We start from the raw sequence: 27,464 nt of genomic DNA, 5'->3' as shown, positions 1-27,464 counted from the left end.
CAACACGGGTGAAAATGCCCAGGAGAGCCCTGGCAACCACCTTGGCAGTAACAGTCCGAAGGGGTATTGCCTCAGGGTACCTGGTGGCATGATCTACCAAGACCAGGATGAACCGATGTCCACCTGGAGTGGGAGGGTCAAGGGGACCGACGATGTCGATGCCCACCCTCTCAAATGGCGTGCCAACCACTGGTAATGGCTGCAGTGGGGCAATGATCCTGCCTCCAGTCTTGCCAGACAACTGACAAGTGGGGCAGGTCCTGCAGTGGGACTCCACTTCTACCCCCATCCTTGGCCAGTAGAAATGGGCAGAGAGCCTCTGCTTAGTCTTCTTAGTCCCAAGATGACCAGCCAAGGGCACCTCATGCGCCAACTGCAGTAGGAAGGGCCTGTAAACCTGGGGTACCACCAACCTCTTGCGGGCACCAGGTTCAGGCTTAGTGGGCTCACTAACAAGGAGCTCACCCTCCCAATAAATCTTGAATGTCCTAGGCACTTCACCTTGTGCCTGGGACAGGGCCTGTTTCCTCAGACCCTCGAGAGAGTGGCACTCTCTCTGTCCTTTACAGAAGTCTGCCCGGGAGGGTCCCCCTTCAGCTAACAAGCATTGAAGGTCGGGGTGCTCCTCCGGGTTAAGAACCTCTCCCACAGGAGAGTCTTCTGTCTCTTCTCCCACAGGAGTTGAGTTTGGGTTTTCCACTGGACCCAGCCCGTCCGGAGCATGGATCCCAATGGGTGCTGTCGGAACAGCAGGAAGAGAAGGTGTTCCCTCCACAGAGGTGGCCTTCTTGGTCTTCCTTCTTCTTGCCTTAGGCCTCGCCTTTGGCTCGGGTACCTGACTCACAGCCAGACCCGGTGTCACCTGTGACCTAGTGACCGCAGCAGCAGTCAGGGGAAGACCATCCGAGATCAACCCCAACTCCACTAGATCATTACCTAACAGAATGTTAGCAGGGACATTGTCCTGAACCAGGACAGGAAGCTTTGCTGTCTTGTCTCCAATCATGAGTGTGACTAAGGTTATAGGTGATAATTTGGGAGGCCCACCAGCTAACCTGGTGGTTTGCAGAGGAGCACCTTCATAGTCCTCTGGCTTGAGCAGGGTCCTGTCCACCACTGTCATGCTTGCCCCAGTGTCTCTCAAACCAGTAGAAGGCTGGCCATTCAAGAGGACACTTCTCAAAAACCTACGGGTGTTCTGTGGGATAGTCGCCAGTACTTCTGCGTACTGGTCCCAGGCCCCAAGGGACACTAAGGAAATCTCTACCAGAGCACCAAAGGTGATTCCGGTAGAGGAGGGGAGGACAGTGGCCTCCACCTCAGACACGGGGGAAGGGTAGGTCAGGCTGACAGCCTGTACTCCAAGTGCCTTACCTTTACACTTGGGGTCACCCCTTTTGTGATCCAGAGCCCCACAATCCCAACAAGTGCCAGGAGTGCGGGGTACGGTACTGGAACCACTGGGAACCTGCTTTGCAGCAGGTGGACCACTACTCTTATTCCCACCCACAGAGGACTTATCCCCACTAGATTTTTGGGTCTTAGGAGAGGAAGGTTTTGGTTTACCCGACTGTGACTGCTTTTGGGACTCCTCAGCTTTCTGAGAGGCCCCCTTTTCTTTGTCCTTGTCCTTCCCACTGGAGTCCTTAGGGGACACCCGATGGGAGACCCACTTGTCAGCCAACCTAGCCAGCTTAAAGGGGTCCAAAATGTTCTGGTCAGCCACATACTGACGCAGCTCTGGTGAACAGGCTTCAGAAAAATGCTCAAAAAACAAGAGGTGGGACAACTCAGCAAAAGTTTTCACCTTGTATCCATCAATCCACCCCATCATGTTCATGTGCGCAGTACTCACCCAGTCAACCCAAGACACATTCTCTCTTTTCTTAAATTCCCTGAACCTTTTAAGGTATTGGGCAGGTGTCTTGCCAAACTTGGCAATCAAAGCAGACTTCATACACTCATACTGACCCCTTTCTTCCACACTCAGCTTCAGAATACAGTCATATCCAGTTTGAGGCACTCTGCTTAACAAACACTTAGCCCAATCTCTTTTATCTACATCATGAATTGCACAAGCCATTTCAAACGCTTCAATCCATTGGAGGATATCTGAACCCTCCACAAACACACCAACCAAATCTTTCATAAACTTGGTGGCTGGGGACCTGCCACTCTCAATTGGTCTAGCTGAAGTCTCCACTCGAGCTTTCTCTAACTGGATTCTCTGACATTCAGTGTCCTTTTCTTTGAGCGCAAGATCCCTATTCTTGAGTTCCACTTGCTGTGCCAGCTCCTCTTTCTTAAGCTCAGCTTCTATTTCCAACTTGCGATATTCAAAGGCTAACTTCATCCTTAATAACTCAAGTTCCATGGAATTGCTGGGGTTTGGAACAGAGGCAGCAGGAATGGTGGCATTCCCAGAAACAGATTCAGCGACAACCCCAGGGGCAGAGTCCTCACTGGTTGCATCCCCCCCTTCATCAAGAGTTTCACCATCAGTCTGGTAATCCACCAGGGCAGCTATCAGCTCAGCCCTAGACTTATCCACAAAGTCTAACTCCCTGGCTTCACAAGCACTCTGGAGAGCCTCTAAGCTCATCCGAGTCAATTTACCATTTGCAATGGACTCCATTGCTTGTAATGCAGTTATTTGGAACACACCCGAACCTTAATCTCATAAAAGTGCGGATATTTTGTAAGTGGCACGGTTATACACTGAGTCTTAAAACCATAAGCATCCCACCGCTGGCCACCAGACTTTGTAAAGACTGGTGGGGGGGTCTGTACTTCTGCTCTCTATATGGTAGAGGAGAGGCACAGAGGACCCCAGCCAAGATTCTCTAATTTGGTAGCAATGGCCGAGCAATCAAGGCCTAGCTTCTCAGGAGGTGATGCAGGCTGGTTCTTAAGTACAGTGTATCCCCAAGCCCCCACAAAGGAATGTCCACACACTGTATTACTGAAAACACAGTCTTTACATAATTAATATTCAAGGGTTATGTACACTTATCACAATAACGCACTTTGTGCTCAGGAAAATCAATAACGGTAAATATCTACAATTCTAAAGTGGTACCACTAATATTAGACGTCATTAAAGTGCATTCACAATACTGTCAAAATGGCACACAGATCAATAAGAAGGAAACCAGCAATAGAGAGAGGAGAGATAAAAGATGGTTGAAACAATAGGCAGAAGACTGGCCCTAGCTACTGGACACAGTTCTGTGTGGAGATCCCCCCACCTGGGCAACCTGTAAAATAAAGAGATATAACACCAGCCCAGTCCATATATTGTCCAATAGTCTTATTCTCTCCTACAATGTTTTTACCCCCCCAATGTACCTGGTGGAGTCGAGTTCTTCGAAGAGGCGTCGACAGATCCTTCTTGAATGACCCCCTTTAAGGCAGGAGTCACGGATCGTCGAGAGGCGTCGAGAAGCGTCGAAGAACTCGGTGTTCGGTGTCGGGGAATCGACGGCCCTTCTTGAATGCCTCCCCTTTCAAGCGGGAGACACGGGGCGTCGAACGTCCGACAACAAACGAGGTAGAACGGCGTCGATGAGGCGGCAGGCTTCGATCCGAGCGGTGCTCGTCGGCGTCGAGACGTCGGCGTCCTGCGAGGAAGAGGCGTGCGGGGCACCTCGGCGACACTAGTTCTGGACCGCAAAGATTGTGAATGACGGTGGCCCAGCAAGGGCGTCGAGTCGCTCGAGTCTTTGGGGTCGTGAGGTGGCGGGAAACCCACCGGCGGATTCTCCTCGGCGCGTTGGTCGTCCTCGACTTTCTCCGGCAGGACAAAAGCGGTCGACGGTGCGGACGAGAGAGTCCTTCGATTCAAATGTTCTTAGGCAAGGAGCGGACGGCTCCGGTCGTCGGCGGCACGGCGTCAAGTGGTTCCCACGGCTGGGCAACACAACTTCGACGGGCCTCCAGCGGTTACACAGACCTGCGAACCCTGGTCGACGGCAATGGACTTCGACAGTGTCGAGGTCCGGGTGCTTCACTTCGATCTCCTCGGCGGTCCCGTCTCGGGTCGGCAGCCTTTCGAGGGTCTGACTTCCAGGGCGCTTCGGCGAAGATTCAGCGGTGCTCGATGGTCCCTCGGAGCACGGGAAGAGGGCGCCTAGCCAGGTCCTCTCTCGGGTCAGTCCTCGACGATTTCGACAACCTTCAGTTTCTGTCGAAGCAAATGCCACAGCAAGTCTTCTTCTTCCAGTTGGACGTCGAGGATCAGCAAATCCAGTTACTCTTGAGTGGAGACTCAGCTTCTGAATGCTTCTGAACAATTTCCAGTGGTGAGAGGTCCCCAGATATACTATTCTGTCTCTCATCCACACTGCTGGCACACACACAGCAGCCAATCACACAGAAGGGCATTCATGCAGTCAGTCAGCCAATCAGGCACACAGTGCATTCAGGCCACACTCCTCCCTTTCAGACACTCACAACAAGGAATGTGGATTGGGACAAGTACCCAGCCATTCAACACTACACACTGCATTCAGGCCAGTTTCGGGCAGGGCTGTCTCAGTCTTTGTCTCACATGCCAGAAACCAGACAACCACAACAAGAAGTGCATATTGGTCACACACTCCATTCACCCAGGTCCCACCCACAGGAGGTACCCACAACATACAGTCAAAGGGAAGGCTCCAGTCAGTCTAGCTGGGCCTTCACAACAACACCATATATGGAACTTCCACCCAACAGCCAGTCAGGGGGAAGGGACAGAGTCAGGGCTTCCCAGGACTTTGGGAAAAACAAGACAACAGGCAATAGAAAGCAAGAGGCCACAGGGGCCATCTTGTTTTCTATCAGGAATCAACTGATCCCAATGGCAGGGCCTGGGTATCCCAAAATGGAGGACACCCAGAGCACCTGTCCAATTCAGCATGGAGCTGCCACCAGCCCATACCCTGCTCTGTGGGCCACCCACAGGTGCCCAAAAACATACACTAGGGGCACAGGGTTGTACCCCTACCCAGGGGTGCCATAAGGGTATCCCATGGGTCTGTTCACCAAACCAAAAGAGAGAGCTGCACTGCCAGGAGTCCCAAATGGACTCCTGGGCAGAAAACATAACAGAACACACGATAAAAGGCAGAAAAGGACAAGGATTCAGAGGCCCTGTCCCTCTGATGCATTTCCAGCATCACAGTAAGCTTTGACTGTATGTTCGCCAAAATGGCCGTGTTGCCCTTTGAGACGTCGCTTTACGTTTCATACAGCTTGCAGAATGGGGCCATGGCAATGGTTATGGCTGACATAATTGTGGTCAGATCCTTTCTGTTGTTAGGGGACTCTTTGTGGGGCGATGAAGGAAGGTCCCATCTTCTTCCCGTCCTCAGTGGCGTGTCTCTTGTTCCTAAGGAGGAGGGGTTCGCCAAAGAGTGTCTACGAGTGGGATTGGTGGATCCAATATCCAGCGAAGACGATGGTCTTGAAGCTGCTGGTCTCGTTTGGAAGTTGGGGTCGTCCCGACAAGAGAACTGGGGTGCGGGGACTAGGTGACTGGACTTGGGCGTGGCAGGGGTTTAGACGGTCTTTACCTGCAGGTGGGGGGGGCGTTTCTCTGTGTGGCCCAGCTATTGGTTGTAGTAGGTCTAGAATGTCCGTAAGGCCCTGATGTGGCAATCTAGTGGTGTTTATTGGATCTGCGTTTGCGGATGCCACCCGTCCCGGGGTGGGTGATGGTTGGGACCTCGCCAGCAGGTCTGAAGGTGTGGCCGAAATGTCAATAGGCGGGCAGTCAGAGCCCGGATGGGAATCAATTGGTGCGTCCGGTAAGGATCCGAGGAGGTGAGTGCTCAGAGGCGGAGTTTGCCCGACTGAGGATAGATGAGGCCCGGTTGAAGCTGTAATTTTCCTGGATTTGGGCACTGGAGGGATCTCGTCAAAAACTTCCGGGATTTCCGCATCTGATAGTTCAGAGTCATTGGATAATTTTCTTTTACCTTGTGTCTTGAAAAAATTCATCAGAGCGTTGGACAAACGCGGGGTGGAAAGGGCAAGTTTTGCATAGCCCTTTGTATTTGTTGTGAAACGACCTTTTTATTCTGGTTGCTAGCTTTATAAAAGCGGGGCGCTGGATTTTGCTGTTTCTTTGTCGAAAGAGCTTTGGAGTTTGTGGCTGCAACCGCCGTGGGCTTAAGTGTCAATTTGCTTTTATTCCTATGCGTTGGTCTTTTTGCAGGATGATTGGTGGAAAGTTTGGAGCTGGAGTTATCCAGTGTGTCAGGGGAGATGTCGGAATCTGAATCCGGACTCTCCTCATGCAGGGGAATCGCAAGCAAAGGGTCAGTATGGGTGTGAGAGTGCGTGACATCATAGGCCCTGTTTTCCGGAGATCCGGTTGGGTCTAAAGGGGGCGATGTGGTCACTGGCATCAGAGGCGGCGTAGATATACTGGGTGACAGGTGTAGGGTAGTCTCTTCGGCGTCCCTTGGTGTGGTTAGGTTCCGTGAGTGAGTAGCGTCACCCGTGCCAGGTCTGCCCGGTTGGGCTTCCTGAGCCAGGTGGATCTGGGCCGTAGTGGTCCGGAGGAACGGGCTCTTCCGCCGGTTGCAGGGATTCTCCAGATCAGGAGAATTGATGTTCCGCAGTGTAGAGTTCGCGGCTTCTGCAGCGAGCGGGGCTGATGCCCGTCTGCCCGTTTCATCTCGGGTGCTAGGCGCTTCAAAGGTGGCCGCCGGCTTTAAGGTGGTAACCGAAGATGTCGAGCAGTGGACGTCGTGCGCGGCAGCCGCCAGCGATGTGGCCACCCTCAGACCCCCTGGCAGGGGCCCTCCGGCTCCCGCACAGCATGGGTCGCTCGCCGAAGCGGTGGGGGGGGGCGGCCATCACCGGGTGGTGCTACCGGGCCTTGCCGTTGGTCTTGGAGAAGACCATAAGTTAAGACTGAAGAGGCCTTGTGGTTGAAAGCTGGAGGCTGACTCGAGGTAAGTGGGGTCCTTTTCGTGTGGCTCCTTAATAAGCGTTGATCTGGATCTTCCTCCATCTCAGATAAAGGACGCTGGAAGGGGAAGAAGGGGGAAGGGGGAAAGGAGAAGGGGGAAAAGGAACGGAGGAAGGGAAGAAGGGAAGGAGCAGGACCGGGGAGGGGAGGAAGGGAAGGGAGGGAACGGGTGGGGCGGGATGGGGTGGGGTGGGATGGGGAGGCTGGTGTAGGGGAGCAGGAGGATAAGGTGTCAGTGTCAGCAGGTAGCAAAGATCGGTCGGCTAAGCAGGACCAAGGGGGGCTCAGAGCTCACTTTTAGACCCCACGCTCGTTTCGGTTTTCTGTTTCTGTTGATGTCAGCTCCGTTCAGTTCAAATTAAGTTCAGAACATAAGGGAGACCCGATAGAGATAAGTGGCAATGCAGGTCAAAGAGAGAGTTTCCGCTGGGCGGTATGGGCACTGAACGCCTACCTCTGTGTCCTGGCAGTTCTCATGCAGCTCTCTTGTATTGGTGAATCCGACCGACAGCCCCAGCTCCCGGAGCGGACTGGAGCAGACTGGAACTCTGCCCGGAGCTCCGCGCGGAAGAAGGGTTTTTATGGAGGTTGGGCTTGTTTTCTACAAAAGCCCAGCCCCAGCCAAAGCAAAAAAAAAAAAAAAAAAAGCAGAAGAAGCAGCACGCACGTCCTCTCGTGGTGTGGGATGGAGCAGACTGGAACTCTGCCCGGAACTCCGTATAATGTATAATTACAATATAAAGAATATAAAAGGACATAAAAACATAACATGCATAATGGATTCTCTGTAATATATACAATAACAACAATGTTCAGTATTTGAAACATTCCCCAACATGCCAATGGTAGAATGCCCAGCCTAAATTTCATGTACAACGAGCATGTAAATGAAACTTTAACAAAGTCAATCTAATCTTCATATATATACAGGTATTTATATTGGAAAAAGTTTGGAGACAATGTAGAACACTGACATTCATGAACAATACGATCTAATGAGTGAAGATGTAATCTTGGATTTCAAAGTCATATCAATATTTGATGGATTCAACCATAATTCATCCATGTCAACAGAGTAAAAATGATTTTGAACATGCTTGCATCAGGGAATAGACAACCCCCCATCCAGTGAGAGAATATCCTGCAAGGCTTCTCTATATTTATAAAGTGCAGGATAACTGCAAGTTTAATTAACATGTCTCGATGTATAACTTGTGTAAAGGCAAGTTGGGAGTGCTTTTAGATAGGCCTACAGATTTCTTTAAAAAACCATTCTCAGTAAGAGATCCCAGAATTGATTTACAATAGCCCTATAGTTCAGAGTCATATACAGCTGCCTGTCTTTCTTGAAGGTTATACATTTTCAATAAAGGGGTAATAGGTCAACTTTCAAATTCTTTGTTAAACCTAGAAATGCTTGAACAGTATATTTGCAAGTAAGGGTGAATTTTTACATTTGTTTATTCCATTTGCAATTACTCAGAAATCCCCAGGGGGAGATTGTTTGGTGTAGCAGGTGGTCCGTCCTGCCAGAGAGATTTGATATAAGCCTATGGTTGACCTGAACACGGTGGGAAGGGTCACACTAAATGTGAAAGGGCTCAATTCACCAACCAAAAGGTCCCTGATAGTCAGGGAGTTCCGTAGACTGGAGGTAGATATCCTTTTTCTCCAGGAAGCTAGGTTTTCATGGGGGGAGGAAAGGAGAATCCTGTGCGGCCTTTTGGGTCAGGCATATTGGGGATCGGGCAAACCGCGTAAAGGGGGCGTTGGTATTTTGATCCACAAGAGACAGAAAATGGAATTAGAGAAAACATGGATGTGTGACACGGGAAGGGCTATACTATTGTTGTTGTATGAAAGGGGTCCGGATAGCTTTTATGGTGCTGTATGCCCCTAATCAGGCTCAATTGTGCTTTCTCCAACGCATGTTTGTGAGGGTCCTGAAGGAAGGCACTGGAAACTTAGTGGTGGGTGGTGACCTCAGTATGTGGGCAAACATACAGCTTGATAGAAGGGCAACAGAACCGACCTGGACGGGACCCCCTATGCTGGGAGGGGAGGGCCTAAAGGCATGCTTGGACTTGCATGGTCTGTGCGATGTATGGCGCTTCCTCCATCCTCATGATAGGGGGTTCACCTGTTACTCCGCACCCCATGGGATCTACACTCGTATAGACTACCTATGTGTCACGAGAGAGCTTCTAAGGAGGCCCTGGGAGCAAAGATCCATCCAATCTTGTGGTCCGCCATTACATGGTATCCTTGGACTTGTCCTGGCCTGACCTGGCCCCCCGTAATACAATGTGGAGAATGAATGAGTCTCTATGAAAGGATACCGTTTTTCGGGGTGGAGTTGGAGAAGGTGCTATGGGAGTACTTTGCTTTGAATGATATAGGGGAAGTGGTTCAGTCTACCATCTGGGATGCAGGGAAGCCGGCATGGAGGGGTCTCTTAATTAGAGAGGGAGCAGGAAGGAAAAGAGAGGGGACCTTACTGGAAAACAAGCTGCAGGAAGAGATAAGGGTGTTGGGAAGGCGAGTCCACGAAACAGAGGAAGAAGTCAGGATTTGATAAGTGGTGAGGGGTAAGAGGGAGGAACTTAGATTGTTGGAAGAAGGTAAGAAAACCCGAAAGCTTCAGTTCCTGAAGCAGAAAAACTACGAAAAGGGGACAAGGCAGACGCCTTGCTGGCAGGGCAATTGTGCAGTCAGCGACCCGACAGATGGATATCTGGAGTACAGGGCCGGGGGTAGTCCTCGAGACATCAGTGAGAGGTGTGGTTGAAACATTTGTGGACTTCTTCAAAGGCCTATATAAAGGGGATGGGGGAACAGACATGGCAGAGATAGTAGCCTACCTGGGGGGATGTCACTACCAGCACTGACCACTGAAGAATGTCACGGAAATGGATGCCCCATCAGAGGTGATGAGATATTACAGGCAATATGCCATATGCAACCAGGAAAGGCACCAGTGGAAGACGGGTATACAGTGACCTTTTCCAAGAAGTGTGCCACTGTCCTGACCCCAACCTTGTTAAACTATTTAATGTAATCCTAGAAACTAGTAGGGCCCCAAAGACCTTTGTACAGGCCTTCATTTGGTGATCCACAAACTTGCGGGTCATATTGTCCGATCACTCTCCTTAACGTCTCGAACCCAATATATCTCGACTGGTACACTCAGACTAGATAGGATTTATAAGGGGGAGACACGGCTCTGACACAATGCGTAAGTCCCTGCATCTGATCATGGGGTCCCGGCGAGCGGGGCAACCCCACGCTCTTACCTGTCAATGCGGAAAAAAGCCTTCGACAGAGTTCATTGGAATTTTCTGAAGGCAACTTACTAATTACGGATTTGGGCCCAAGTGTCTGCGTTTCTGCCAATGGCAACTTCTCCCATTGGTTTGAGTTGAGTGGAGGCACAAGGCAGGGATGTCCCCTCTCCCTGATCTTGTTCGGTCTCTCCCTGGAGCCTCTGGCTCAAACATTACGCAATGATCCCTGAGTGGAAGGCATGTCTGTGGGAAGGGTTGAATACAAACTGGCGATATATGCCAATGACATTCTGCTGCATCTGAAGAATCCACTTGCCTCAGCTTCGGTGGTGCTGGAGATAATAGAGCGGTATGGGGTCCTTTTGTGCTTTAAGATAAACACAGGGAAATCTATTTTCTTCCCATTGGAACAGCTGGGCTTGGAGGATAGACAGAATTTGACTAGTTTGGGGATGAAGGTTGAAGAAGAGCAGCTGCAAAACCTGGGTATAAAGATGATGAGAGACATAGATATGAAGTGAATTTTCTGCCACTCCTGCAAAAACTATTTCATGACTTTGAAAAAATGAGCTAAATTAATGATCTCATGGTTGGGGCAGCTAAATGCTATCTAGATGAACTTACTCCCCAGAATCCTTTATCTGTTCCAGATGCTTCCTATTCACATCCCAGATGCCATGTTCTGCGAGGTCAAGGCCCGCCTCCTGAGGTTTTTATGGCAGGGGAAGAAATCGAGAATGAGGTATGAGGCATTGGTGCTCCTGAAGGAAAGGGGTGGAGTAGGTTTCCCGGACATCTACCGGTATTATAAGGCGATGCAACTGAGGCTCCTAGTCCCACACCTGAGAGAATTGGGGGTTTGTCAATGGGTTGGGTTGGACATTGCCCATAGGAGACAGGCGACCATGGAGAATGGGTTTGGGTTCTGCGGGATCGCTTCCCAAAGAGAGTAAGGGAACATCCTGTTTTGGGGGTTATCTGGAATATATGGTGGAAGGGCCCAGATATGAAGGGCATCACAACCTGGCCATTCCCCCTTAGTCATGTAAGGGCACCGGGAGTGATGGACCGGATTCTGAATCTGGATAGATTTCTGACCTGGTTTGAGGCAGGGCTTAAGAGGGTGGGTCAGCTGTGTAGCAATGGTCAATTCATCTCCATGGTGGATTTAGGGAAGGAGCTGGGAATAGGGAAGTTGTCTGTCTTCTCATACCTACAGTTGAAAGGGGTGCTCACATCCGAAATATGGGGGGAAATGGTGCAAAGAGACTTAACCCCCCTAGAAAAGGTCTTAGATTCTCAGGTGGAAATGAAAGGTACAATCTCTTCCCTGTATAGGGCTTTGGTGAAAGTTGGTGGATGGAGTACGGAAAACCTCTGGACCAGGTGGCACAGGGACTTGGGTCTCAAACCTGATGATCCACTATGGTACAAAATATGTAATAGGACATTTAGGGTCTCCATTGCATACTAATACAAACTCCATGCGATAAAATTGCTGCACAGATGGCAGTATGACCCGGTCCGCCTTTCCAGGATGTTTTCAGATCTGAGTCCCTTTTGCTGGCATGGATGTGGTGAGCGAGCTGATTACTGGCACATGTGGTGGGGATGTGTGAGGGTCCAAATTTACTGAGATGAGGTCCCCGGGTGGGTCAGGGAGCTGGACGGGATCTCCAGAGCTAAACCGATGTTAATGGTGCTGTTTGGTTTCGAGAACGATGAGGGGGACTATGTCAGCCTCCCGCATCTACCTCATTGTTTGTTGTTAGCTAGAAGGGCATGCTTAGCGATGCACTGGAAAAGGCTATTGTTCCCGGGTACGAGTGAATGGATAAATGTGGGCAGGAATATATACGTGATGGAAAGGATTACAGCTGGGATACATGAGAGTGGGGGAAATCTCGACTCTGAGAGGACTGAATTCCAATCCGGATACATGCCGGGGTGATCAAACATCATGAAAAAAGGGGCCCGGATGGAGATTGAGGAGGCTGTGGAGAGTAAGGGGATGGGCACGGTGTCAACCGGTGTGGAAGGGGGAAGACGGTCTTTGGTAAAGGAGATTGGAGGAGAACTAGGTCTTCATATGCTGATGATGAGACAGACCTTAATATTTTGGGTTTGCCCAGGGTCAGAGGGCGGAATTAACATCTTTGTGTGGGGGGCTAGGGGCATGACACCCATGGGGGGTGATACGGGAGGCCATTCCCAAAGTGGTCCTGTAATGTTCGGATTTGAGTTATTTTACAGTGACGGAAAATCACGCGGCCAAAAACACTGTAGCGGTTTTGACCGCAAATACGTTTTTTCCATCAAGGTAAAATAACCCAAAATAAATACATGACCACCCCGTACCTGCTTACATTGCGGCAGCACATTTTGCTGTGTGCCGTGGACTTGCTGTGTCCCTGCAACGTCTGTTCCCTTTCACTTCCGTGATCGGGAACCGGCGCTGGAGGATACTTTCCTTTTACATCTCGTTTTTTTTACATAGGGGGTGCCCCCTATGCAGGGGTCACCCCCGCACTTCCTTAATCTGAAAATGCCAAACATGGGGAGCTTGGGACACCCCTGCAAACCCTGCTCCGCATGTTCGGTATTTTCCCATGCATACAAATGGCACAGGCCTTTTTCGGTCTTTTGTACAAATGGATACATTCTTTTTGGCAGTTTCCGTAATGTTCTGCTGATGTCTTTTCATTTGGCCGTTCTGTGCTTTCTTTTTTTTCTTGGCAAAAAGTCAGTACACTTGAAATTTTAAAAAAAATAAAAAAATGGAATGAGGAGCCACAAGAGGCTGGGGGTGGGTATATTAATATTGGAAACCTCCAAAAAACTGAAAAGCTTTGAGATGATAGAAAAGGGTGTTTAAAGCAGGTACGGAATGTGGTAGGGGCAGATGCAACTGCAAGAGGCCACCAGCTGACTTTGGAGTAGCTCCTTCCCTCAACTTACATCCTGATTGGTGCTTGTGTAGCATTACGATAGCTTACTGGTTCATACAGAGGACATAGGCACAATATGACATGTTTTCTGATGAATGCTACAAGCATTGCCAGTTGCCATGCCAACTGCAATACTTCTCAACACCCCTTCTTCTCTTCTCATTCCGTTAGCAATATTTTTGACAAATGGGATGCAAGCGCCACCATATGCCCCAAAGCCAAATCATTTAGGACATGGGAATTTCTTTGGGGAGGGCGTGGCGTCAAATAAGTTCTTAAAACATGCAACACTTATTTCTAAATGCTGGCATACACATGTTTCACACTAAAAGGCTGGACAATATTGGCTATATTGCATTCTGCTTCAGAGCCTACTCTGATGGATTGTAAACCATCTGTAATAATCTAACTAAACCAGATAGTCATCCAAGCATTCTTCGGAAATCACTGGCTGCATGTTGGCTCATGAATGTGATATTGATTATAATCAACGTGATGTTGGCAAGATAATAATGCTGCTGTGCACACGAATTAACTGAGGTGGTCTGTCCATCCTGTTTGGATCGACTTGGAAGCACAAGATATACGGTTTAAGTTACCAAATTAAAGCAATATTGTCCGCCTTACAGTGTGAAACACGTGTATGCGAGCATTTGGGAATCAATACATTGAATATGCACAGTTCTTTCTTCATATGGTTTGAGTGTTGAAGTGTTCAGGTGCGAGCCCTACTGTTAGGCAATAGCAGCTTGAGTACTCAATTTGATAAACACACGTCGAAGTGCTTGTTGTACTCCTCACTGGGACCACCATGTGGGGCCAACATGCACCTCTGCGCCTGCAAGCACCGAGGGGGCCCTCTCGTACAAAGACACACAGGAGACAGTTTAGGAAACAACCTCCTTTATTGCCCTCTACACGGATCTGTCCTTCCCGGGCTCTAGTAGCCCCTCCTCTTCCTCCCTGTCCCTCGTGTCAGGTCCTTCCTCTTTAACTTAAGGTGGTCCAGTATTTAAGGTGGCACGCTCGCTTTCACCCTGCAACACCTCCCCCCTGCTTAACATCTTTGTGGGGTCGGTGACTTGTGTTGCGTTCTGGTGGTCGCTGCAGTGTGCGCTTTAGTCTTGTTAGCCGCTGCTCTTATGTCCTCCTCCCTGGGTCTCTCCGTTCTCGCAGATCGCTCCTTTTCTACTGTTGTCCTGCAGTGCTCCTTGCTGATGTGATTGCTGTGCAGTAGTCGCGTATTTGGGCTATCCTTTGTGGTATTCAGCAGTCGGTCTTGTTCTTTCCGGTGGCTCCCTTTTCTGGGTTCCTTTTGTTGCGGGTGTCCTACTCCTTCCTGTTCTGTCCTCTGGCCCTTCCACCTGGGCTTCCTTTCCTGTGTGCCTCCTTTTCTTGCTGCCCTCTTTTCTGGGCTCTCTTTTCTGCTGCCCTCCTTTCTGGGCTTCTTTTTTTTGCTGCCCTCCTTCTGGGCTTCTTTTTCTGCTGCCCTCCTTTCTGGGCTTCTTTTTCTGCTGCCCTCCTTTTGGGCTCCGTTTTCTGCTGCCCTCTTTTCTGGGCTCCGTTTTCTGCTGCCCTCCTTTGGGGGCTCCCTTTTCTGCTGCCCTCCTTTCTGGGCTCCATTTTCTGCTGTTTCTGCTGCCCTCTTTTTGGGCTCCCTTTTCTGCTGCCCTCCTTTCTGGGCTCCATTTTCTGCTGCCCTCCTTTCTGGGCTCCATTTTCTGCTGTGGGTCTCTTGGGCCTTCCTGCTACTTGTGCAGTGGGCTGCCATCTATGTGGGCAAATTGCCTTCCTCTCATTTCTTGCTGTTGGGCGGAGTGTCCCCTTTCCACTGTGGGTGGACTTCCCCCTCTTCCCTTAGCTTTTCCTTGCCCCCTGCCTTCCTCTCATTTCTTGCTGTTGGGCGGAGTGTCCCCTTTCCACTGTGGGTGGACTTCCCCCTCTTCCCTTAGCTTTTCCTTGCCCCCCTCCTTTTGGGTGATTTTTTTTTTTTTTTTTTTTTTTTGATGCTGTCTCATTTGCTGTTGCCTCAGGGTCATCAAGATCTTCCTCCATCACCTGCTCTTTGCGGTACTGCTATCCTGTCGTTCTCCAGTCCCGCTGTCAATCCGCTCTCCTCCTTGTTCTCCGGCGGTATGCTCCTGGTTCGTAGCCGGCCATTTTACGTCCTGGTCCTCATCCCGTCCGTGGTCTGTTACATGCTGTATGTGCCATAAATCTCCTGTGGCAATCGTCCCTGTGTTAGTTCCTCTGTGACAACGCTGTACTATAATGTTCGTGCTTGACCCTCTATGTTGTGTTTCACTGGGCTAGCTGCTGGCCAGCTGAGAGCAGCAGGTCTCAAGCGGTATCCCTCCACAGGGTTTTAGTTCTGCATGAGATCTCTTGATGCTCCTTTGGGTCCTCAGTGGGTGGTGTGTGGCGTTGCCAGACCGCCTTTTCCCCTTGCCAGCTCCCAAGTCGTTCCCGCGTTGCTGGTGGCACTCAGAGGAGCAGTCTCTGGTAGTCTCTGTTGTGAGCATGTTCTTGTCACCATTGCAGGTGGTTTGTATGGGCTGCTACGTGTGTCTATGGTTCCCTGGGCTGTGGCTTATGGCGTGGTTTTGCTCTTTTGGGGCTGTTGGCAGTCTACAAATGCGTGCCCTTGGTCCTCAGCAGTGGTGTGAGCGACGTGATGGCTTTCCACCTTGTGGTTATCCTCGTGGTGTTGCTCACTCGTGTTATTGTCCTTCTGTGGGCTTGGCAACTTGCAGTACCGGTGGTCTGCGTGGTGTGTGGTGGACGCTGTAGTGGTGGTCGGTGATTGGCCCTTATGGCTTTCTTCTGGTTAACCCTCTGTGAGCCTGAGGATTGATGGCGCCGGTGTCCTCCGGAGTCTTGTCGTAACGCACTTGTCGTGTGTGTCTTTTATCACTTGGACACGTGCTCTGCGGTTTCGTGCTGTTTTATGATGTGGACCCCCTGGGTTGGCACAATGTCGTGTCTCGGTATGTTTGGTTTCGTATGTTCCCTTTTGATATATAGAAACATTCCTTTCTTCGCGGGAGCGTTTTGGCGCTTTTGCGGGCAGTTCGCTGCCGTCATGGCTGGTGGGATGATGGTGTCCCAGTTAGTGTGCTCTGTGTTTTTTTTTTTTTTTTTTTTTTTTTTTCACGCTCACAGGGGTGTTTTGGCGCGCTTGTGGTGCTTTCTGCTGGCGCTGCTCTTCGTTTGGCAGGCGGCGGTGGGTGAGGGGCGCGGGCCTCTTTGCGACGCTTGCGCAGGCCTTTGTTCTACATGCCCCGATGGGGGAGGGGTGTGGACTCCTTACCGGTGTCTGGTGCCTCCCATTCTGGGCCGCTACGGTCTTCGTTTTGCGGTGGGGCTCCTCTGTGCTTCTTCCGCCTGCTGGGCTCCCTTACTCTCCCGATGGACTCTCTTAGATGTAGCAGCGCATGCTACACCTCCGCTGCTGGGCACACCGGGACCACAGCCTTCCTTGGCTCTGCAGGGTCCGATTACCCTCTTCTACCACAGGCAGCGATGCCTGCTCCTTGTGGCCACTTCTGCTGGGCACACGATCCTCTTCTTGGCAGCGTCCTGTGCCGCTCCTCTCCTTGCGCCGGTCCTGCGTGCTCTGACTGGTGGCACACGGGCCTCTTCTGCCTCTCGCGCCGTTTTAGCTTGCACGGTGCAGTGCCTCCTTCAGTGTTGTCACCTAAAAGAGTGGTGTTCACTGATGTGCTGTCTCACTCAGGTGGTGTTCCCTCACTTGTAGTGCGGGTTTCTCTGGTACTGTGATGTGTCTCAGCCATATAGTGTTACTCCTCATGCCATTCGGGTGTCTCTCCCTCTGTCTCGTAACGCTGGTCGCTGGATCACATGTGTGCAGTGGACCCTCCTGCAATACTGTGGCCTCTCTCTTGTGGGTCGATCTCGCCCACGGTGTTGGGTCTCACGCTGCGCTCTGCCAAGCTTGGCTGACTCTCACTCAGCGCTGCATCTCATGTAGTTTCGGTTCTCATGCAAGGGCCAGTGGTGTCGCACGTGCAGTGCCGGGTCCCTTGAAGACACGTGTATCTATTCGCCTGCTTGGCCCGTACTCTTGATGGCGGGCGCGCTGGCCAGTGCGTCGTGTGTTTCTCCTCAGCTGGGCACTCTGTGTCCTTCCCTCTGCTCCTATCCTCACATCATCTGGGGGTCTTCACGCATTGCGCATAGGGTCTTCAGTGGGTGCTCCCCCCGACCGTTGTTCCCCCCTTGGTGCCGTGCTGCTGGGCTCTTGTCCCCGTCGGTACCAATGTCTCTGCGCCGCTTCTGCTCTGCGGCCTGCTGGTGCGGGAAGCGCACCTCACCTCCTCTGCAGCCTGCGACGTTGGGCTCACTGCTTTATCCTGTCCCCTGGGCTCCTCTCGCACTCAACTCTTCGCTGGGACGTCACCTGCACCTCACGTACTCTGTGGCCTGCATAGCCGGGCACTCTTTGTGGGCTGCTCCTGGGTTGCGGTACGGGCTGCTGGGCTCCTCAAACCCACCTCTCCTCCTGCGGGGGTACCTCTCACGCGGCAGAGTAATCCTCCTCTCCCGTGTAGCTATCCTGTCCGCTCGGCTCTGCTGGACGCTCCTCGCCTGTCACGCTGCTGGGCTCTGCGCACCCGTCTTGTTGGGCTCACTGTGACCCTCCGTCATCGACTGTGCTTCACACAATCAGTCCAGTTCCATCAGCCTCATAGCGTAGGGTTCGAATCGCTTCGTCGCCAGTTGTTGTACTCCTCACTGGGACCACCATGTGGGGCCAACATGCACCTCTGCGCCTGCAAGCCCCGAGGGGGCCCTCTCGTACAAAGACACACAGGAGACAGTTTAGGAAACAACCTCCTTTATTGCCCTCTACACGGATCTGTCCTTCCCGGGCTCTAGTAGCCCCTCCTCTTCCTCCCTGTCCCTCGTGTCAGGTCCTTCCTCTTTAACTTAAGGTGGTCCAGTATTTAAGGTGGCACGCTCGCTTTCACCCTGCAACAGTGCTGTACTCATCTTAACTATTCCGTTTCAGTGCTGGTATTCTTAAAACATTGTTTTCAGAAAAAAAAGATTAACTAAAACAACGAAGAAAATTTGAGGCAAGAAGTGAGAAAACCAACCATATGGAAAGAACAAATGTTAAAAAAAAGGGGTCATAGGATATTTCTCCCCTGAAAGGAAAAAAAAGAAAAGCAAAGTATAAAACTTGAAAAAAGCTAACTCCAAAAAGTAAGCATTGTCCAAAAACTTAACATACGGCTATTGCACCGAATTACCGAAAAATAATCGAATTGTTTTTCTCCAAACTTCAAATTATCAAATACAGCACTCCTATGCAAAGTAGAAAATATCTCAAAAAAAGTCTATCAAGTTTGAGCATTAAGATTGAATTTCATCATAAAAACATATTTGAATACAAATGAACCCATGGTGAATGGCGGAATTACCGCCACATTCCAAGGTGTGTGGGGGCGGTAATTCCCCATTCACCATGGCACTTCCCCATTCCCATTTCAGCCCCTATAGGGCTCAATGGGAATGGGGAAGGCGGCAATTACGGTACCGCAAATTGCGGTACCATAATGGCCTCCAAGGTCCCTTTGCGGGCCCGTTCCTTAACGGCTGGTAAAACCAGCTATTGAGGTCGGGTCCCGCAAAGGGACCTCGTAGTAAGGCGGTAAGGATTTACCGGTACCAGTACCCTTACCCGTAACGGTAAACCCTTTCCGCATTCCGTGTAATGAGGCCCTTTGACTTGACTCTCTCTAATATCAGTTGGTCAGGATTCATACAACGCCACAACAACCATGTTAGTGATGTTTCCCTTACTGCAAGGATGCAGGTGATGCTGAATATGCTCTGGATAAAAGTCCCACAAAATATTAAGGCATTCCCATATTGAGTTTAGGAAATATGAGTTCTGTACACAGATCTTTCCAAAAGAGCCCCTTTCAGCCAAGGCCACAGATCATAATACTCTTTGGCATTCCACTGAACAAAGTTGAACAGGAAAAAGAGGCTTATTCAAGCTTGTATAGTTAATACACTCTAACAGCATGAGCTCAGAGGTTCTTATACTGCTTCAATCATGAACATTCCATATTTTTATATGTTTTCCCATTGTATTTTGCAGGCAATGAATATTTCCAAAACGACCTTGATTGAAGGATTCAGCAAAGAATCGGTGATGTCTTTTATGCCGAGCATTGGACTACTACTGGTAAAAACCTCATATCGCACATATATGTTTATGCACTGTGTCCCAGTTGTCATTTGCAACATTTTCAGATCTGTGGCAGTCTATGGGCCTCATTACGGGTTGCATCGGACCCGTAATAATTCACCAGAGCCTTACTTCCCGTGCCACCGGCTCATGACGAGTCTGGTGGCCTGGAAAGTCAGATGCCAGTAAATAGTTAGTCCTCATTCCCTTAGAGTCCTGGGCGTGGAGACACAGGAGCACTGGCACCATTAGCTGGTGCTCCTGTGAAGAGTCTGCCTACCGTAATTGCTGGGCCCGACAGGCTCAGACCTGTCCACAGCGGCCACCTCAGGCAGACACAAAGATTGCTGATGCGGAAACAAGGGTGCCAGTGAGCTTACCAGCCCCCTTGTTTTACGTACCAGCAAACTCCCAATGAGGCCATAAGTCTCTCAGTAGAGTGGGAGACACATGAAATTGTGTTTGTGTCTGTGTCTGTGTTTATTTATGTTTTATCAATAGCAAACAATTCCAAGGTCATGGTCAATGAAGAAAAAAAACGAGTAAGAGCTATTCCCCGGGGCACTGTTGCGTAGGGCAATGGAATAGACACAGAGTCTACTTTCTCTGCTCCTATGGAGCTGGCCGCAAGCAAATTAAAGTGTCCATAAATGGGTTTGATACATTCAACAGGGCTGTCCAGCTGGGTGAACCCAGACAGATAATATTGGTGTGAGGAAGGGGTTCAGAGGATCTCGAGATCGGGCCAAAATTGAGGAGCGTCTACGGCAGGAGGAGGAGGGGAATTGGCAAGATGGCAGCCATGATGCTCTAAGGTGAACAAAAGTAGGGAGAAGAGCTGCTGGTAGCCGGCACGGCAGTGAAGCCGACCGTCCTCCCAGAGAAGTGGAATGGAGGGTAGGATGAGAATATACGCAGAGGTCATTGCAGGGACGAGGGGCCCCTCACTGCATTGCACAGGAGGCAGACAGAGAAAAAGATCAGAAGGTAGAATGACACCTGGTGATTGGGGATGGGGCAGTGTGCATCCCAACAAACTCCTCGAAGGGGTAAAGGATGAGAGGCCCTTCGACCCCCACCACCAAATATCAAACAGTTCAACGAGGCACCCCAGCTGGGCGAACCCAGAAAGTGAGGAAGAGACTCTGAGGACTCAGAGATTGGGTGGAAATTCGAGAAGAGTCTGCACCGGGAGCAGGAGTCGAGATGGTGAAATGGCACACGACACTCTAAGGTGATTGAAAAGAGGACAATGAGCTGACACAAGCAGATGCAGTTCCAGGGTATGGGAGCTCCGCACTGCATCACGCAGGACGTGGACGAGAAAGAAAAAAAGCAGCAAGGGGAGGAAAGACACCTTGTGACTGAGGTCGGGTGAGGTGCATCCTCCTCCCGAGTCCTGAACTGCTAACAGAGGGGGAATAAGATAAAGGGACGTTGACGAGAGCGCCCGTTCCTGCGATAATATAGTAAGCACTGGTATTGAGGTGGAAGAAAAGCGGTGGTGGACATCAATCAGGCCTGTGCAAGAAAGAGAAGCGCACCCTAGGCCAGACGACAACGAAAGACAACAAGACTCCCAGAAAGGCAGCACTCAGCCCAAAATCATTTGCTGGTGTGCGAAAGAATCTGAGGGCAAAAAAATGTAAATGTGATACAATACATCCAGCGACAGTCAGAGAAGTAGGCCCCCAAGAAGTTTGTTTCTTTACAAACCCTGCAGAGGCATTGGACTGGGTGAAGACTATCAGCCCAAACAACGGCGGAAGACTGAGGGGCCTAGACGGGAGAGGAAAGAAATTACAAGGCTGGAGAATATTCAGACAGACAACAGGGGAGGACCCGCTTCCTGAGGAAGACATACATGTCGCAATGGGAGAGACATAGAATGGAGGCACTGATGGAGTAGAAAAAAACCTGCCACTGATTGGAAAAGACGTTTTCCTGGAATCAAGCACAGACACAGCAGAGTTGCAGTGGAGCAAGCAATTGCACAGCCCCCATCACGCTTGACCCCCACCCATGGATGGAGAGGGTCAGGCTTTGTTTAATCAGAGATGAGAGATCCTTCAAGTTGTCAGAGGTTTAAAGGGTTTGTGCTTAATTGATTGTGTTCATGCGGCAGGAATTGCTCTGCAAACAAAGGTCTCACCTTCCCCAGGGCCCCGAAATAAACAGTGACAACAGGAGGCTTGCACCATTGGGGCATGGCAAACATGGGGTGTGCGTGATAGTGATTGAAAGCGAGAGTTAAAGTGCCTCATGTGGAACGTCAATGGCTTAAATGAAAAATTACGTTTTATTGTTGGTCTTTAAGTATCTAAACAGGCATAAAGCTGATGTAGTGTTTCCATGAGAGAAATACCTGATGGGCACCTCATGTGGATTCCTGGGTAGGGGGCACTTTAAGAGGGTGGAACATGCGGGATACTACTGGGAGTCAAAAGGAGTAGCTATTCTGATTAAACACACCACCCCTCTGAGGGGCGAAGTCGTTAAAAGGGATCAGCAAGGGAGATGCATTCTAATAATGGACCTATGGGCCAAAAGCATAATGATATTGCCACAAATGGTTGTAGCACATTAATGGGAGTTCGGAGGGACGAACGCAGCTCACAACAAGTTGGAAATATCCCTAATGGGAGACAGATCCCCACTACAAATACTTTACGAGTCCAGAGGGGGAAAAACTACCACCAGCGGGGCGAAGGATCATAGATATTAGGAAAGATGTTATGAATGGCAGGGGTGGAAGGGAAATATCACAAAACTATCAACATTATGGGAGTATCCGAACATCCCGGAAGTGAACAATTTGAGGAAACAAGCGCAATGGTTAACCAGAGGGATTGTTAGAGATGGGGACATCCTGGATGGGGAAAGATTAGGCATCTTTCCTGCACTCTTTTAAAAATATGGGCTGGCACACGGTGACCTCTACACACATATACACCTAAATTATGCCATTTTTATCCAGGTTAGGAGGAAGACTGACATTCTGATTCATACACCCTTAGAAGCCATCCTTCTCACACACAAGCTGTAAAGGAAAGCTATACTGATTATGTATCAAACAATAAATAAGTATACATCTTCAGTGCTGGAATCATTTAAATCCAAATTTCAACAGGAGCTAGGGAGGCTAGAAGATGAAGAATAGATAGACACGCAAATTGCTGTGAGAGAAGCCAGTATGTCTACAAGACTAGGGCTGGTACAACTCAACATACTACACAGAGTGTACTACACAAGGGTAGGACTACACAGGATGGGTAGGGCAGAGGATGATATCTGTCTGAAATGTCGAAGGGAATTCTGAACTTTCTTCCACCTGATATGGGACTGCACGAGAACCAGAGCTTACTGGGGAAGCGTGTTGACAGCAGTGACCCAGGTGACGGGTAACAAGATACCACATTTCCCCAGAAATTACCCTATTCAACATAGTGGGGGGTGTAGTGAGTTTGGAAGGGGACAAAAAACGAATAAACACAGCGCTGTAAGTAGACCAAAAGAGATCTTGCGACCAAATGGGGTACCATGGAGATCTCGATAGCGGCAAAATGGAAGGAAGGCATAGATCACTATAGGGCTTTAGAGGAGATAATATACAGGAACAGGGGGTGCTTAGGCAAATTTCAACGAATATGGGAGAAATGGGATCTGCCAAACTAACACGAGGCAAAAATGATGAGGAGGGATAGGTCAGGGGCAACACGTTTGTCTTGGAAGCAAGAAAACGCAGCGCAACACAGGTCAGAATCCTGATTCTGTCCTTAGAAACCAATTTCTGGTATTAAGTGCGTTATAAAAGAACAATTATAATTTTAATAATTATAATGCAAAATTGGTGGGTGAAGTGAGACTCCACACGGGCGGGACACGAGAATAGCCGCCTGCTTGGCTTGGAAAAGGAGGGTTCAATGATACGGGATGGAGAGCACAGGAGGGGGAGGAGACCCAGAGGGGGGGAGGGAAATGTTGGTAAGAACTGCTGCTGATGAAATGTTTTGTAAACATTTATAACAATGGTTTTATAAAGAAAAAAATTATTCCCTGTCACCAAAACAATGATCATGGTGATATTGATTACAGAAAACATTAATATTTGGGGAAGACTGCCATGAAAAAAGAGGCTGTTATCCAAGGTGAAAATACAGTCATGGAGAAAAATGCTTATCCTCTGAGCCCCATTGAAGTCTTGTTTAAAATATTGACTTAAAACTTCACAATATCATTGAATGGAGAATGGTGCAGTGATGGCAGAAAACAAATAAAAAACTAAATCGCACACATGGTATCACTAAAGTGTTTCATGAAAAAAGTAAACGCTATTGATTGGAAACTATTATCAAGGGTAACCAAATTAAAGGCCCTCACCTCCAGAAAACCGTGGCACAAGTAAGGGTAACTCGAGTGGAGGCCAATTTAGTGTGTTTGGTGGGGATGATAGTTTTGCGTTACCAAAGTCCAGTAACTTCCAACCATGTGCCAAAGCTGTAGGTTGAAACTAAAGTGGAAAGATTGGAAAAACAAAGCCAAACCTCGAACTTCAGGGTTTGAGGCAGCACAATTCCAGACAAGGACATTAACTTAAATTCAAGTATTTTACACTCTGTAGCATGGCAGGAGAATTCTAAGGAGGCAAGAACACAAATACCCTGACGGAAGAACATCAGCCTCCCACCTAAGAATACAAGTGGGAGATTGGAGGGCCTCTAGATGGGCCTAGTAGAACTTCAGAATGATGCTGGGAGAAAGAAGATTTTGAACTATGAAAAGGTGAATATAAATACAGTGCGGGGCTCTCCGTACCCCACTGATATATGCTAAAAGATGACCGGTTGAAGAACAGTAAGCACTCTTTATGTAAATCCCTCTTTTACATGGACATCCAGTCTCATTTGGCAGCTAGCCAATTTATATCTTAAGTGTTAGGGGAGCCTTTCTTTTCACGGCTGGGAAGAGAATGTCAGCTCTTAGCAATCAGGCGAACATAACGAAGTGGAAGCATTCGTGTATCTTCAATGGCAGGTCTACAATTTTAAAACTTGTTTGACTTTGCAAATGGTAGGCTTTTTGTGTCTTAGCCTCTACATTTACAAATCTCTGATTATTGTCAACACTTGTATTGTCAGGTGGTCACTGAGATGGTGTTTGAGGACAAAATAAAAGCACAGATAGTTCCTTCAATCTACTTGGGATTTACTTGTGTTCCTCTTGGGCCTGCCTGCCTCGAGAGTATGACTTTTTTGCGTGGCGCAATCTCACTTTAGTTTATAAACAGCGCCTACACCACAGAGGGAATCTTAGAGTGAATACGGCTACCAAAAGAATGAACAACAAAGTATATAGGCTAACTTAAACTTGATAGAAAATGTATGTTTTGTGTGATCCTTAATCAGTAATGACGTTCTGGTACTCTCCGTATGCACAGGGAGGCCATATAACACCTAGACAATTTGCTCTCTGTGGTCCCTATTGTGTCCACCTGTCTTGCAGAGAATTGGCTTCATCCAGTGCTCGCAAAATTTCCTTTTTCGTGAATGGGATCCTGAGAGAAAATATAATTTACTGGAGGGCTCTTCAAAGGAAAAACAGTCTGACTTGTTACCCAGGTTTCCAAGGCCGAATGGAGATGACATATGTTTCTGGAAGGTGTTAACTTGCTTTTGTTTCACCACGGGACTGGGAGGCAAAGACAGGCGAAGGAGAAGAGAACCACTGCACTGCATTTCCCAAGATGAACAGCAGTTGGACCAATTCTCACATCTACAGGCCTGTAAGACCATTCCACTAGTTTGTGTGTGAAACTTTCTATGTGCTACCCATCATTATTTTAAGGAGAATTATGCTGTGTGGGCCTAGAGACATGAGGAATTCACCAATTAAATATGTAGGGTTCCCTATAAGATATTCTGTGAAAGAAGGTTGGTTTCTGCCATGGTGATTAGATTTTAAAAAATAACTTGAAATTATTAAGTTGTGGATGTCAAAAGCCACTCACACAATAATTCCTATCAGAAAAGGTAATAAGGTACGTCAGTCCGGATTGATTTCCTCCCGATTGTGGAATCCATATATCGATCAATAGTTGTGTATGAACACTAAGTGGCTAATGGAAGTCCGGCATTGATGGTGAATATTGACACAGGGATACCCACCAACCATCTCCTGTGACTCATGATTTTTAGTTGAACTAGTATTCCAACACATAGCAGAAAAAAATCATAAAGAAAAACAGATTTAGAGGCTTTCAGCACGGGACCTTTCATAAAGAAATACACGGCAGACCATTAATTCCATTCCTACCAGTGATCCTCAGGTATAAATGGGATGCTATTAGTTTATCCTCCCTGTGCCCTGATTGTGCTGACATTACTTTTATCACTAAATCCAAATTCACTGTTTAGCTTTACCAAGTGTAGCTGCACCCATTCTCGTGAGTGGTCCATGGGCTCTGCTTGCTGGTTTGGGGGTGGGCATTCTAGCAGCTGCTGAAGCGGTCTGTATATAGTAGGTAGTTGCATACCTAGCTCTCAAAAGAATACATATTTCAGGTTTCCAGTAGGTTTTGATCAGCCAATACGTGGTTCCACATCTCCAGGTCCTTATCAAGTCTATAGTAGTTGGATTTCGATTGCCATGTTGGGCAGATGAGGATTGATTCTCATCCATTCTTGTTGGGTTTGAAGGGAGGTTCAATTTTGTCCCTACTATCCAAAGGGAGTTTCAGGGCCTGGTTGGGCTTGAGATGTCTGGCCTGTGGGCTTGTAGTCTGAGTATGGGGGATCCTCCTGCTCTATGACTGAACCGATTACTATAGCCTTGATATTAACCCAGAGGGCAACACTTCACTTCTTCCGTGACCTTGCTGCAGATCTATAACTCCCTCACATAAAGCATGCCATATCTATCCTACTGCTGCACAAGTAGATTCAGCACATAGTGCCCAACCCTTTCTCTACCAACAGCTGTCTATATATACATTGGTATTTTCTGACCTCCCTTTAATGGGTCCCCTTTGGTGAGGATATCCATAAAAGGTCTCCTCCCTGAGACCTACTGGACCCCGGGAAAGGTTAACTTCTGAGAACCTTGACATGGTACACCATATTGTTTGTGCTCTCCCAGGGATGCTGCTCTTCCGGGTCCATGTGATATGATAAGTCATTTATAACGCGCCTGTACACAAGCGTTTCTAGGCGCGATGAGACGAGGGAGGGCGGACAGAGGGAGGACATGACAAACAATCTTACTAGGCCTACTGTCATTCAGATCGTGCAAGTGCGGGGGGAAAGGAACAAGTTCAGTCAGGGCGGCATAGCTCTGAATAAGTGCGTGGCCAGTGCCAGGGATAGGGAAGTGGGAGTGTAATCAGGCAGCATTGCCCTAGGTGTGGCCGGGCAGTGTGGCTCTGGGTAAGTGCATGGAGGCAGGGCACTGTAGGGGTTACAGTTACAGCCCCCTACACACACTGCAGGCCCAGAGGCAGTGCAGGGGAGACTGATCATGGAGGTGCCTGGTACCGAGTGAGACTCTGATGGTAACCAAGCAACCAGTCGTTGCAGCAGAACAGGTAGGTCAGCAAGGGAGTGAGAGAGAGAAAGCAGAGGAGAAAAGGAGGGCCTTTAGTTGTAGCTGGAATTTCAGGTAGTGCGGCTCAATTTTGAGGGGGGCACGGAGGTGGTTCTAGAGGGAGGCACCTGTGGAGGAGAGAGATCTACCGCCCATTCTCTGCCTGGAAAATCGAAAGACCCTCAGAGAGTTGGAGATAGCTGAGGAAAAGGCTCTAGAAGGAAGGCATTTTGGAAGAGAATGTTGGATGTAGTTCAGGCCCAGCCCCTTGAAAGCCTTGTGGACGATGCAGAGGGTCTTATATCCTTATATCCACCAGGAGCCAATGGAGAGATTTCAGGGCTGGAGAGATGCGGTCCCTCCTCTTGAGGTCAAGGTTAAGTGTTGCAGTCCTATTCTAGATTAGTTTCAGAAGGCGGGGGGTAGAGGAAGGCAGGTTGATGCCAGCATTTGATAGACCCTGCTAAAAA

At 49.1% G+C, this 27,464-nt stretch overlaps 1 protein-coding gene across 1 annotated transcript in view; it reads left to right on the top strand.

Annotated features, from left to right (window-relative positions):
* LOC138455172 (fatty acyl-CoA hydrolase precursor, medium chain-like) overlaps positions 1 to 27,464 on the top strand; it is a 419,018-nt gene that overhangs the window by 298,976 nt on the left and 92,578 nt on the right. The window contains exon 9 of the mRNA XM_069607090.1: positions 19,327 to 19,413. Coding sequence (XP_069463191.1) covers positions 19,327 to 19,413 — 87 coding nt within the window. The remainder of the gene's footprint in view (positions 1 to 19,326; positions 19,414 to 27,464) is intronic.

The sequence above is a fragment of the Ambystoma mexicanum genome, chromosome 1p (genome assembly GCF_040938575.1).
Source record: "Ambystoma mexicanum isolate Mex_15411 chromosome 1p, UKY_AmexF1_1, whole genome shotgun sequence".
Taxonomy (NCBI): domain Eukaryota; kingdom Metazoa; phylum Chordata; class Amphibia; order Caudata; family Ambystomatidae; genus Ambystoma; species Ambystoma mexicanum.
Note: the sequence above shows the minus strand (reverse complement) of the source record. Positions and strands in the feature narration are given on the sequence as shown.